This window comes from Nipponia nippon, unplaced genomic scaffold, assembly GCF_047370975.1.
Source record: "Nipponia nippon isolate SJK-2023a ecotype South Korea unplaced genomic scaffold, ASM4737097v1 scaffold_4, whole genome shotgun sequence".
Lineage (NCBI taxonomy): Eukaryota > Metazoa > Chordata > Aves > Pelecaniformes > Threskiornithidae > Nipponia > Nipponia nippon.
Window position 1 is genome coordinate 38,418,041 of NW_028262358.1, and position 14,376 is coordinate 38,432,416.

General features: G+C 37.5%; 1 protein-coding gene across 3 annotated transcripts in view; it reads left to right on the top strand.

Annotated features, from left to right (window-relative positions):
* Window positions 1-12,230, top strand: part of MEMO1 (mediator of cell motility 1) — a 28,984-nt gene extending 16,754 nt beyond the window's left edge. For 2 of the 3 annotated variants that reach the window (XM_087773767.1, XM_087773768.1), the window contains 6 exons: window positions 62-174; window positions 1,548-1,659; window positions 2,618-2,760; window positions 3,940-4,016; window positions 9,564-9,668; window positions 10,999-12,230. In XM_087773767.1, coding sequence (XP_087629893.1) covers window positions 62-174; window positions 1,548-1,659; window positions 2,618-2,760; window positions 3,940-4,016; window positions 9,564-9,668; window positions 10,999-11,130 — 682 coding nt within the window. In that variant the 3' untranslated portion in view covers window positions 11,131-12,230. The remainder of the gene's footprint in view (window positions 1-61; window positions 175-1,547; window positions 1,660-2,617; window positions 2,761-3,939; window positions 4,017-9,563; window positions 9,669-10,998) is intronic. The other variant, XM_087773769.1, reaches the window with a different exon arrangement.
* Window positions 12,231-14,376: the final 2,146 nt, after the last annotated feature.

Sequence of the window (14,376 nt, forward strand, 5' to 3'; positions counted from 1 at the left end):
AACCAAGTCTCTGTACAGTTGCAGTTGTCTAAATTGTGGGCTTTTGTGTTAATTGTTGTAGCCGAAAAATTTTCATTCTTGGGCCTTCCCATCACGTGCCCCTTTCCCGATGTGCACTTTCCAGTGTGGACATTTATAGAACACCTCTGTATGATCTCCGAATTGACCAAAAGAGTAAGTGCATGATAAAGCTTACATCTTGAAGATTGCTGAGGCTTGAGTACTAACTCAAGCAGTGCTGAGGGCTCTCTTGTTGGGCTCTTCATTGCTTTTAAGTGGCATACAAGTATAAATCTGTTTTTACTGCGATGAAAGCTAGCTTCTGAACGATCCTGGTGGTTGCAGGCATTGCTATATTATAACCTTAACATCTCTCTTGCTCCTGCAAGTAAAGAATTCTCAGTCTTTGCTTATCTTTCCCATTACGAGTCTGTGCCTCTTGCCAAGTGATCTTTAAAAGGGATCTCAAAATTAAAGTGTTACATTTGAATAATAGCCCACTACACACCTGCTCCATTATTCTGTGAAGTATTCTGTCTGAAAAAAAAAATAGTGCTTTGGTTGGTTTGAGTTTATCTAATAGAGGAATTATAGAGGAACAAAAAGCTGCTTTTATTTGGATGCATTCTTTCATATGACGTTTGTTTGTTTGTTTTTTTAACTGGCAGAGTACCTACAGAACTTAAAAACTGTTAGTCCATGAAATACCAGCCTTTCAGACTAAGCTGAAAGGTGTGATGAAGATAAATTTGATATTTTGACTTTCATGTGTTTTGAGGTATACCTAAATAATACAACACCTTTTTCAGAAGGGCTAATCAGTGCAGATGTATTGCTATTTCGTCATGACTGTGGTTAAGCAAGCTAGTTCAGTCTTTCTACATAGTGCCTGCAGAAATTCCCTTAGGTAACAAATGTTTCAGTTTCTGTAGAACTCCTTTATGGAGTGGAGAAGGAGGCACAGCCCTACATCAAGTTCTTCATCTGGTGGAGAGTTTTCAAAACGTAGAGATGACTCTGCATACCACCAAGCGCACTTGGGAGTAGAAAAGATAACTCATAAATGTGAATTACTTAATCAGTTTTCACTGTCTCTAGACTTCACGATTCAGTTAATAATAAATTGTATTAAATATTAACACATCCAGCAATGGCTCAGCTGATCAGCAATTCTTTATTCTTTTTTAAAACATATGATGGTGTAATTTGTGAAAATAAGAATTCAATGATGGGGCAAGTGCATGCATATTTTCAAATGTGTTTTATTTGTGTTACTTAAATTTTCTATCATGTTTCTGAATATACTAACAAGGTCACTGATTTAACACACTTATTTTGTATAACTGAATCAATTATGTTTGTATCTTAATGACTTGAACATAATTTTAATCCTGAATTTATTTAAAAAACAAGTGGTTTATGATGACAGCCCTTGGAGGGAAGTGATTTGTTATAGTGGGCTTGTTCTGATATAGATGCACTGTAGCTTGCTTTACAGTGTTTAAAAAAAAAAAAAGTAGTAAAAATTAATCTTTAATTCATTTCAGTTTATGGAGAATTGTGGAAGACTGGAATGTTTGAGCGTATGTCCCTACAGACAGATGAAGATGAACACAGTATTGAAATGCATTTGCCTTATACAGCTAAAGCCATGGAAAGGTACTAGGGCTAATTAATTCTACAAGAATAAGCATTATGTGCATTAAATGTTTGAACTACATGTGAAGTGCAGTAGGAAGTAATAATACCCTTTATGGTATATAATACCCTATGTGGTGTATAATACCCACATTCCCCCACCCCCCAGTAAAATTTTTGGGGAGGAGAGGGTCAGAGACTAGAATTAGTTGCTGTAATAGAAACTGTGGGCAGAGCAAACACCTGAATGATGAAATTGGAACACCCCTTATAAACAAGTTTATATGTTTATATTGACTTAATAGAGTTAATTAGACATGCTTTCATGAACCTTTCCCAATAGCTGACTTTTTTTTTCCCCATTTTTGCAAGGCATCTCTGAAAGAAGTTCAAATACTAATAGATGTTTTCTGTGGGATTTTAAATTTGTTTGGAGCCTTAATACTAATTTTGAAATCAGGGTTCTGTTTACACCTGCTATTTCAGATGAGTACTTTGAATAATTTTTCTTTTAAAGGTGATAATTTTTGTCAATTTGTGGTGGGGTTTTTCCCCCTCTGTCTTTCCCCCCCCCCCCCCCCCCCCCCAAACTTTTCTTCCATAGTATTTATAATTTTCCCTGGAGTATCAGTATATATCTGGGTGCTATCTTGAGCATTTTCATATACGTTGGAAAATTACGCAACACTTGTGCAGCATCTATACAGGGAGAATTTCATTGTTACTTCATTGTTGGTTTCATTGAGTCTTTTGTTTGCCTGGTGTTTTCACTTTGCAGCAAAGATAAATACTTTTTAGGGGGGGGATTTGTTTTCTGAAATTGAAGTAGTTTCAGGTTCATACTTCCTTGACCGTACCAAATTAACTGTAGCTTCAGTTCAGTAGTGCTCTTTTAAAACACTCTGCAATTTCGGTTAGCAAGCCCTGAAAAAACTTCAAATGTTACTTGAATTACAACCTCTTTTCTTTTGCTTATAAGCCATAAGGATGAGTTTACTATTATTCCTGTGTTGGTCGGAGCACTGAGTGAGTCAAAAGAGCAGGAATTTGGAAAACTCTTCAGTAAATACCTAGCTGATCCTAGTAACCTCTTTGTGGTTTCTTCTGACTTTTGCCATTGGGGTAAGTTTCACATCTCTTCATTATAACAGTATGATGAATATTTTGTAGTGATTTTCAAATAATGCATTTTATGAAACATAGAACATTTTTAACTTCTGGTAAATGTATCACTGAAACTTAAATGCCTTTGTAAAGCTAAAAAAGGATTTTTCTTTTTTTAATCTGGAACAATAGATGAAAAATATTAATGTGGTAATGTGTTTTCAGTGTAGTGGAGGAAATAAATGATGAAGGTGTATGGGTTTATATGCATCTCTCTGCTGTTGCAATGAAATAAGTGGCTGAAGTTTCTTGCTCTTTTTACTCTTCTTTTAAGCACCTCAAAGCAACTTGCAAAACTAATTAATTAGCTAAAAATTCACTGGACATGGCAACATCCCTCTGACAGAAATAAGTTTTGTACATTTTACTGCTGGGTAAGATAGCAGATGGAGTATTTATGCCAATTCACCAGAGCTATCCCAGTTCATCTTGGTGGCAGAGCTATAAAGACTCCAGAAGCCTTGACTTCTGTCCTGCTTTAACACTTTATTTTTCTTTTAAGTGTGATAATAGCTGGAAAAGGGACTGCTTCAGACAGATATGTTTTATGTTACACAACAGACCTTCTTCCCTTTTTCCATTGTCATCTTTGGTCAACTTTACATAATTAAGTGCATATTTTACTCATCTTTGAATTGTGGAATAGGTGGAGGTATATAAGAATGACCTGGGTTCTGTTGTGGCTAATGAACCATCTAGAACTGTTCATTGAATGATCATGAACTTTTTCTTTTAACCTTCATTTACTGTGGGTATTGTTGTGCAAGCAGAAGTAGCCTGACTCCAGGGTTGCCTTTGTCAAGAGGGATAGTGAAATGAAATGTTGCTTTACTTTTTGATCTATAGAATTGGATTCCAAGGCAATAACAGGCAATTAATAAGTGATACTGCAGTGTCAGTTCTACGTAGCAGGTTTTTCTTTAGGAATATAGCTGCCCATCGTGTATTTTTTACTTTACTTCTGGGGTGCTACTTTGATGATTGCCCTAGAATTTCCTCAGTGGAGTTAAAAAGTATTTAAAAAAAAAAAGATTACTACTTTACAAATACTATAATTTCAATTATTTAGTAAGTACTAGGGAGTGTTTTAGCTACGATTTTTCCCTTTTTTATTTTATACATGATTTTTGTTTCAAGGTCAGAGGTTCCGTTACAGTTACTATGATGAATCCCAAGGAGAAATTTATAGATCCATTGAGCACCTAGATAAAATGGTAAGTTTTCAGATTTGGTGGAACTAACTAACAAATTTCTCCTGTACATTACATTTCTTTGAACACTTTAGGAATTTCTCTAACAACATATTATAGATTAGCTATTTTATTGAATGTATACTTTTCCTTTGTTTACAACAATAAAACTTAGCTGTTATTTTTAGTTAGTATCCTCCATTTTACTGACTGCACACATTATATTGTGGGTATAATCTAGCAAGCATAATTTATGAGAATAAATGCATGTTCACCTACCTAAAATGCCCTAGTGTAATGTAATTCCTGTCCACATACCCTCTTACATTTTGGAGAAGCAATAAGAATTATGAATCGAGTATTGTGGTAATTCAGGCTTGATAGCTATGATACCTGCGTATCAAAACATCATTGTGATTATGCTAATGGTTTCAGCCACATCCATTTTGAGGAGGAAAGGCTGTAGGGGATTGTGCTGCTCAGGAAAACGAAAGTCACCGTTTCCTTGGGAGTAGTCTTCCCCCTGCCCCTTACTCTGTAGTAGGTGGTGGGGAGAAGCGGTAGACCATACTTCATTCTGTGTTTGGCAAACGGCTGAAAGGAATGCTAAACACATGAAGATCATGATGCCAATTATGTTGCGGTTTTTTTGCAGACACAGGAGCCAAGGATTTCTTTTTAAATGAAAAAATTGTGTTAACATTCAAGACTATACTTAAGGCACAGAATAGAAATATTTCTTCTGGAAATACATAACTTTAAATTTAGTTTTAAAGCTGTTTGGGTCATTTATATAACTTCTGTAAAATCTGTTAGAAGAGAGAACTGTTGATACTTAGGGCATGTTAATTTTTTTCCTTGTCTTGAAGGAATAAATCCTATCTGCTGGAGACATCTCTGGAGTTTTTTTGCTTTATGTATCCATATTAACCTCTTTGTTTTTCCACTATTCATTGCTGGAATGGAAACAGTAAATAATTTGCCTTCATTCTATTTATCCCATTTTCAATAATTCTTGTTGTCAGTTGCGAGGTTTCTCTATAAAGACAAGTGTTTTTCTACAGAGTCGCAGAATTTGCAGCTCTGAGTGTTTTTGCAGGAGCACAGATTAAGGTGCATTAGCAAACATTAGTTTCCCCTTGTTAATTTCTGCGGTGAAAGCCTGTAGAAAGGCTGGACTTTGGCATTTAATTACGTTTAGTGAATACATTGCTGCACCAGCTCTTTCTTTTGGTAGTTATTCAGCCAAAAGGAAATGACCTTTTTTTGGAACATTGACAGTGATGTCTACTGTGTAATAACTATGAAAATACTTTTTCAATCTTCAGTTTAACTGGAAAGCTAAACATGCTGCATAGCAGTATATTGTGGTTATTTTTTGTCTGTTTGTATCATGCCATATGTGAACACTTGACTCTGTATTCAAACTCTGTACAGAGTAGGTTTTGCTTTCAGTGAATTTCAGAAATTTCTTTTTAGCGGTATTGTGGGTACACTTGGGACGGTATCCACAATGCCACAAAGATCTCCCTGTTATGCTTCTCCAGCTTTTGGAAGGAGCTTATTCAATTTTATATGCCCCACTCAGCTACTTTTTTCCTTAGATAAGTATTGAATTTTTTAATGTCATTTGGCATGCTAAAGAAACTTGTATTGTTGTAACCACTAGGCCTCTCCACAGAGAAAATAGCATTAAGATAGAGACAAAACTGTACTAAAACCATCAGAGGTTTTAACCTCTGCTATTACTGGCCCAATAATTTTATTGGACCTAACTAGCAAAGCAGTTGGCCGAGCACTTTGTAAGCAGGAAGATATGCTGGGTTAAGATGAAATTACTTTTCCTTAGAAATGCCCTTGTTGGAGGACAATGGTCTCTTCCTTATTTAGGCTGGACCTTAAGTACAGATGCATGATGCTTTTCCTGGCTAGTGCATAAACTGTGCTAAACACTTTGGGCATTGAAGATTTACTAACCTGGTAACCACTGTGAAAATTTTATTTGCTATGATTTTAAGGTAGAGCCCTTAGACTCCAGCATAAAAAAAAATACAGAGTAGTAAATACTGCTGGGCAGGCATCGGTTTCTCCTTGGTAGCTCTTGATGTGACCGCTCTCTTACCCTGGGGGTACCATGGTGCACCTTGTGAAGTGATGGTGAAAGGAGTAAACAGCTCCATGGTTAATAGGGGCACCGTAAGGAAAAATCCTCAAATAAAGAGTTATAATTGAGCAGCTGATGTGCAATAATTTGTTTGTACATCATAACCTGATACCTACCATCTTTTTAAATAAAAGTGAGGGAGTATTCTGTAAGAAGTCATTGAAGAGTAATTATTTTTTGATTATGGCTAGCCGGCAAATGCAGACTGCTCGCTTCAATCTTCCCTGCCAGATTGCTCATTTTATATCTATTTGTGAAACCTTATGCCTCGCTTGAGTCAACAGGAGGATTCTGTTACCCTGAGTGCTGAAAGGGAGGCTAATGCAGGCACAGAGGAGAGCTGTGCAGGAACAGCCAGCGGTTGTTGTGGAGGAGCCGTGCACAGCATGGGTGCCTTCTCAGGTGGCTCTAATGAACTGTTGAAGTCTGGTGGCTTCTGCGGTGCCACTGTGGCGTGCCAGCACCTTCCACAGGGCTCCAGCCTGGGAAGACTTCTTAGCTTGGGTGTAATGCAAGACTGTGACTCTCTGCCTGGGTGCCCAGCTCCCCGCTCTCTGCTGTGCCCAGCCAGTAGTTTTCCTGTTGCTTGTTTATCTTCTAGTCGGAGTGGCTCTCACATGCAAAGATAGTTGGGCTGGCTAGTGCTAAGACCAAGTTTGTTTCTACTTCCATAAGTGTGCTACTAATTTATATTTTTTTAAGTGTGAAGAAGCAGCTGAAGTAACTGATTGCAAACTTAAACTTGACCAGCCAAAGGATTATTGGAGTATAGTATAAAATAAGCCTGTGAGTTGTGGGGGTTTTGTTGTTGTTTTGTTGGTGGTTTTTTTTTTTTTTTTTTTGGTAGGCTTGTAGATACGTGATCCTGTAGGGGATGATATTTAAGAATGTAACTGCTTGTAGTCATATTAAGTGCACTGTGCTAGGATATTGTAGATGCCATTTACAGTGTCTGGTTAACTGGGATATGCAATTTCAATGTGATGCCATGATAACCACTTGATAAACTGCAGAACTGTGTGATGGTTTGCATTTTTATCATGTGGGTTTTGTTCTGTATTTTAACTCTGTTCTAAACCATGCCTGGCCGAGTTATTTTGAATACGGAAAATGGTTACCTTCATACTTCTGCTTTTTAGAAAAATAAAACACAGCCTGACAAAAATGTTTCCTTCGTTCCTCAACACCATTTTAGACTGAGAAACAAGCTTGGTAGTCTTTGCTCCTCTGCCACAACGATTTTTAAATCCAAAAGACTGAAAAGTTCAGGACAGCTGAATACTTATAGGATATGTGTTAATACTAGTTTCCTATGGGTTTTCTCCAGTCTGTGATGTATGGAGCTCTGTTAGCATTTGCTAGGATGAACTGCATAGCTCTAAATGTTTTGCAGTGCTGAACTGTGCATTGAAATAAGCTTACTAGGCATTGTGAGAAATCCACGTCCGTTCATTTGGGACAAATGCTCAGATGCCTCTGCCCAGCATGTTCCAGTGACTTACAGCTGTAAAACGAGTCTCTCAATTGAGCAGCCATTTTCATTTTTTAAAAAGTCGTGAAAGGGTTTGCAAATGGATAAAATACATTCTTATGAGCTGTTTAGAATCTGAATAAGTGCCTTATGCATGTTTAGTTTCACTTGAGTATATAGTTGTTTGGTTCTGCTTTCTTTAGCTTTGTATTGACACGTACAATTTACAAGTAAATGGGTGATTCTTAAACTGCAGAAATGCAATGATATCTGTGTAATCACTGCTAGTTAGAGAATAGCTACCTTTATTTTTTTGGCACTCATTTAGGTTCTGTAGATCTGGAGTGAGTAACAGCTGTAATTACCAGCCAGGGGTCCAAACACCCTCTCCATGACCCTGGAAGAACTGAGCTCTTGTCAGCGTAGTTTGGTTTTATTTTTCCGTGAAATTTATCTCATTATGAATTTATCTTATGTCTGTTTTTAATTAAAAGTACACAAAGGTGGTGGTTATGGTTGCCGTTTTCTAATCTTCCCTGACTGTCTTGGGATCTCCGGCTCCTCCATTGTAAGCTGTGATCCAGTCTGAGTCATTAGCATATCTGCTGGATCAGCCAACGCCCTTGCAGAGTATTCAAGAGGTTTCACTCTTGAGGTGGAGGCTTCAGACAGACTGACTGCTTCCTGCATCCCGATTTCTCCTTTTGTCACCCACGCTTTCCCAAAAGCAGGGGAAGCGGTGGGGGCAATTGCAGAAACCTTAGGAGAAATCCTCTCCCTTTCTGATATCAACCTCCCATTCTTCGCATGCAAGGTGTATGGTTTTTTCCAGTCTCTAAGGAAAACCTTCCTGTTTCATCAGCTACATGTGAGAAGCACAGTTATGTGTCTTACTGAATTAGTGAGTGTCTGGAGCTCATTTACCTGGTGAAGGGAATTAGTTGTTTTCAGAGGAAGGAAAAACACAAGAGGATGGAGTCCAATACAGGGAAAATAGCAAAGCCATGATAAAACCCAGAGAATAATTGATTTAGATTTGCTTTAAACTACTTTCATTGTATTTGATCTGCTCTGTGGGATGGGATGAGTAGGCTGTATCTGGAGTTGTAGGGTTCTTTTTGCTTTTAAGAATGCAAATGTTTGTATATGTGGAAGGTTTTGTTTTCCATGCATGGTCTGGTTTTCGTAGTATGGCTCCATGGGATCATGGGTCTCACTGTGGATGGAGAAAAGGATGTATATATGTGACTGCCTCATGTAAAGTGGAAGCATCATCTCCTGGCTCTTACCTTTCTGTCGTGCACCAACTTTCTAGTGCTTTAGAGTTACTCTGGATCTGCTTTTTATGCTCTGAGCAGATGGTCAGCCTGTGCCCAGATCAACTGCCTTGCATGCCTGATCTGTCTAGGATATGTTACACTTGCTACGTGCTTGAACTGCATGTGTGTATAGTGATGATTTGTCTAGGGTTTTTGGACATCCAGAAGTTCCAGGCAAGTGCTCAGCCCTGAGCTGTGTTATCGGGAACAAGAGATGGAGGCAAAACTTCTTCCTGCTTTGTCCTTTTAGTAAATTTGTCTGGTTATTGCTGTACAAAATCCTATGGAAGTAGGGCACCCTTGGAGGTGGGGATCAGCTAGTCTGCAGGAGGAGCTTTTTTAACATGAGCTTCACTGGTATCTGCAAAGATAGCTTCACAGATCTGTGGATCGTTCACAGCTTTGGAAGAGCTCCTGTGCGTTTAGTTTGGCAAGGGATGGCAAAAAGATGACTACAAGCAAGAGCTCACATGCTGAGATTCCCTTGAACCCTTGGTATGAAGTAGAAGGTTTTTTCCTCCTGAAGTATTCTGTGTTGTCATAAATAGGTGATGTATAAACACGTGCTTATGAATGTGTGAAGTAATCATTGCTATCGATTTTTTTCTTTTTTTCAGGGTATGAGCATTATAGAGCAGCTAGATCCTGTATCTTTTAGCAATTACTTGAAGAAATACCATAATACAATATGTGGAAGACATCCTATTGGTGTATTATTAAACGTAAGTAACTTTTGATTTGTTGAAAAATGTAACTTTTAAAAAAAATGCTTACATTTGTTTTAAATACAATATTGCTGGAGTATTCCTTAATTCTAAAATGGCAAGTCTTGAATTAATTTATCTTTCCAAGTGTTCTCAACTTGGTCTCCAACTTCCATGTCTTCCGTATAGACAAATCTAAGCTCTTACAAGGGCTGAGGGTTTTCAGTTCACTAAGGAAGATGAGGTACCATGTTCCTTTTGAATTTCAATGAAATACAATCATTCGCTTTCTCTTGGCCCTAAATAAACAAACAAATAAATCCACCTCCCTGAAGTAGTACATACTTACTCTTTTGAATTAGTACTTACAAACACGTATATATTTTTTCTGTGTTGCTGTTAGCTAGCTATTGTGAGTACCTTGTGATGTCTGGCAGCGTTTTTCAATTTTGCAAATACGATGAGAGATTGCCTCTGTATTAGTGCAGTGCGCCGTTAACTCATAAATTAATGGCAATTAGAATTCAGATTAACTGGTACTTTCTAGTTACTGTGTTCTGCTTTGGTGATGCAATGCAGATGTAAACCTGGCTTAACTTAGTTGTCTAAATTGGGTCACAGCTGCTTTACTTTACAGCACTGCTGGAGTGCTGCAGATTTGTCATATTGCTTGAGTGAATCTCACTGTATTTTTACTGTAATTCAAATCTAAACCAGGAAGCATGTTAATCTTTTTAAAAGGAAAAACTTAATTCACTGGAAATGTCGTCTGTACGGAGAACATACAGAGGAACCTTTTAAAGCGGAGTCTATAAAAGTTTGTATAAGCAGTATCAATATTGGGGATGCACGTAGCAAAATTCAGTACTATGACAACTCTGCAAAAATATCCAACTCTTAACCTCAGATAATGATTAGTTTTGCAGTGAATATAAGCTAAATTCTGTTCATTCACTTTTGCCAATTGTCGCACTTTAATAAATCATCTGGGTACATTCTTTTTCGTTAATGGAAGAAATACAATCTAAAAAGTGTTAATAATGTTCGGGGTTTTTTTCTGTTACCCCTGTCTTTCTATATAAATTCTTTATGGACCTAAAAGCATTGTTTCTAAGGGATCTATTTTGAAAGGTTGTTCAGTATTGCTCTACAGAACTGCATGGATGTACATAGTGCAGCGGGGGGAGCGTCAGTGAATGAAATGGCACAGATATGGGTTAGGTCCACAAATTACTCGGAGGTGCGTATATTATTATGAGGGATGGTGCAAGGAGCCCCGAGTGAGGGGAGAGGACTGAGATCTAGAAAATGTCATAATTTGACCGATACCTTTTTTGTTTCTTTTCAGGCTATCAACGAGCTCCAGAAGAATGGAATGAATATGAGCTTTTCATTTTTGAATTATGCTCAGTCAAGCCAGTGTCGAAACTGGCAAGACAGCTCAGTGAGTTATGCAGCTGGAGCACTTATGGTCCACTGAACCACTGAATGCTCAGGGATGGCGCCTGCACACGCTCTGTATACGGGGTCCCAGCCTAGCCCTTACAAAGATACAGTCCCTGGTCTTTGGGTATACTGAAACCTCAAACTAATAGAACTCTCTTCTTTTCTAGTAGGTGTAGTCCTTCCTTAGTTTCAACTCATTTAAAAATGCTTTCTTGTTTAGGACAATGGAAGGAAGAGTGGTATTGAAACATTTTGTGATTTTTTTGGAAAAGATAATGGCTATGAAGGCATGGTGGCAGACAGTCCTTACAAATACAACATGTAAAGCATTTACCATATCCTAAATTTGCACTCTTTGCAGACCTGTGCACATGTACTCAGCTTTCAGAATAGTTTTGCAAGTTGTAAACGGAAAAAGGAGTGGAAGCTTTTTAATAAAAGAAAAAAAAAAGGAAAACAACGCATTTATAAATGATCCTGTATTAGAATATAATAAAACTCCAGTATAGTCAGTTACTACCCGTGATGTACAACAGATATCTTCTATTTTAGTTGCTAATAAAGGGCTACACAAACCAAAATAGTCTGATTTAAACTTATTGCTTTGTGTTCTGTATGTGGCTGCTTGTCATTAACATCCTTTATGCTCAGTTCTTACGCTTGATAATTCAGCCGTTCTGTAAAATACTTTAGAATGTATTTTATATTCAGCATTTGTTACGACTACTTCATTTACAGATTTTTTTAAATCTTAAACCTGCACTATGAGTTCAGCTGTGCAAAAGAATTTTAAAAATCTTTTGTATGTTCTAATTCTTTTTGTTTTACATTTATCTATAAAATAGTGTCTTTTAGTATGTGATACAAATTTGTATCAGAAATACACTTTTAATGATTTTTATGCTCAGTTTGATTATTAAAGTGAAATGAACACAGTATTTTTATTTGAAATGACTTAAAAATGAAAACAAACAGTAGCTTGAAAATGATAATTCTTAAAGTATCTATCAAGTATTCATAGGCCACAGAAGCCATACAGTGCTAAGCTCAAGCAATTATTTCTCAAAGATTTAATTGGGAGGGGAAGGTAAGGCTTCTCTTTTTTATTTTTTTATTCTTCGACTGCGGGTAGAACTATTTCATGTTCTTTAAACATCATCACATCTTAGGAGTTCTTGAACTTTCTTCCAACCAAATTAATGGTGTAATTATTTGAGTTGTTATCATTCCTGAAGAATTCCTTTTGTTCTAATCAGAAATGCAAAGTAGGATGGCAGTACTGGCTCATTATCTAAATGGAGATTTCATTCTCTGATATTTCACCTGCTGTCAGGCAACCTCCTGGTACATTCAGCTTTTCTGGGTGGCAGAGGGGAGTTTCAGAATTCAATTTAGATTATCTTTGAAAGTTGTGGGAGTTGCTGCATACAAAGTCTTTACCTGAAAATGTACCGGGCATCTTGGGTTTTCTGTTAAAGTACCCTTTTGCAAACAGACACTGCTTGCACCACTTCTATTTTCCTTACCACAGTTGGCCACCATTTTAATAACAACAGGTGAATGCTCCATTTACAAAATGAACTACTTTGCAGATGTTCAGAATCCATCCCAAATGCCAAACTCCTTTGCATGTCCATTCTTTTAGTTGCCTTGTTGCTCTGCCTCGTTCTTGAAAAGTCTCAGCAGCAGACAGGGAAAACAACTTTCAGATTACTTTTGGCAGACCAGCAGGAAGGCTGTGCAGGTAAAACTGAACTGGTAGCCAGTCTTTATAAATACTTGTCTGACTGTGCCTTATTAAAAAAAGTAGTTTGATCATGAAGATTAATTTTGTTTTTTTAATCTTTGGTGAATGCAAGTTTAATTAGGACTCAGGTTTCTTTCAGTCTTGTGCCAAATGCTTAATGTCATTGTTGAAACACATAGTTAATTGGAACAGTTAAGTATATACTTTCTCCCTAAGGTAAACATAGTAATTAGCTTCTGAATACAAATGCCTAAGTTGCGTCTTAGTTCTGTAAGATAGTTTTAATAAAAACAAAGCATAACTGGAAGAGCTTCAAGGAAACTGGTCAGCCATTTTGCTCAGCACAATGTTATGAAATATCTTACAGTGAAAGCACTTCACATGTAAACTGTGTAATGTATTTCAAAATAAAGTTTCTAATTAAAATGGGAATTTCTGTGCCTACTAATAATAACCAGCAATGACAGTTCAGAAGCCCACTCAGAGAGAAATTTAAAGCTTTGTGAAATCTGCTCTAACTTCAGAAGGATTTGTTGTAAAAACGTTGTTCGTTTGAGAGCAGAAAATGTCTGATTTCAAAGAAATCAATTTTTTTTTTTGGTCTTGACTTTTGGTGGGGTTGGAGGGAGTTGACTTCAGTGCTCCTTTTCCTGGTGAGTCAGTTTAAAATGTGTCAGAAGGAAAAGCAAATAAGGAGAATAACAAACTCCTAAAAAGACCTTCACTCAAGACTATAGTTTCATTATTTTAGCTTTACCACACATTTTATTCTCACTCAAATATGCATTTGAATATAGCATTTTGGGACAAAGAGTGTCTGGTTTAGACAATATTGAATATTCACAGTTCTGTTCACTTTTGTGGAGGCTTCTACGTGTAGGATGACTGAGCTTTGACCACTCTTCTGGTGCAATAAATCCAGCCAGAGACGTCATTATCATTTTAAAATTTTGGCGTTTTAGAGAAATGCTCAATGTGTGAAAACGTTGCTTAAAGTACTCCTTTGTTTTTCTGTTCCCGTGTTGCTCACAAAAGAGCTTTATGGATTTTACTTTTTTAAATACTGTCTTTTAAAAACGTGCTTTTAAAGTACTGTCTACCGAATTCTTAATTCTTCAGCTTAATGTTTTTGACGCTGAAATGGAGCAGTAGGTCTTCCACTGCTTTGGTTTTGGATCAGCAGAAGCAGGAGAAAGCGCAGGCGTGAGCAGCACCGTGCTGCTGGGCAGCGAGCGCCTCCGTGGGCAGCAGGAGCCGCCTCTGGCCCGGCTTTAACCGAGCCCGAGAACGCGTGCCCCTCGCGGCACCTGGGCGCGCTCAGCTCCGTGCCAGTTGGACGTAGCTGCTTCAACTCTCGGCCTTCATCAGTTCATAACAGCTGTTTGGCTTTATTTATTTACTTATTTTAAAAATCATGACTTGAGTGGCTTTGATCCAATGTTATTATTTAAACTGAACTCTTACTCCAGTGCAGCCTCCTTTCTTGGAGCCTTCGGAAATGCCGAGTTTGCCTGGGCATTTTTAGACCCAGCT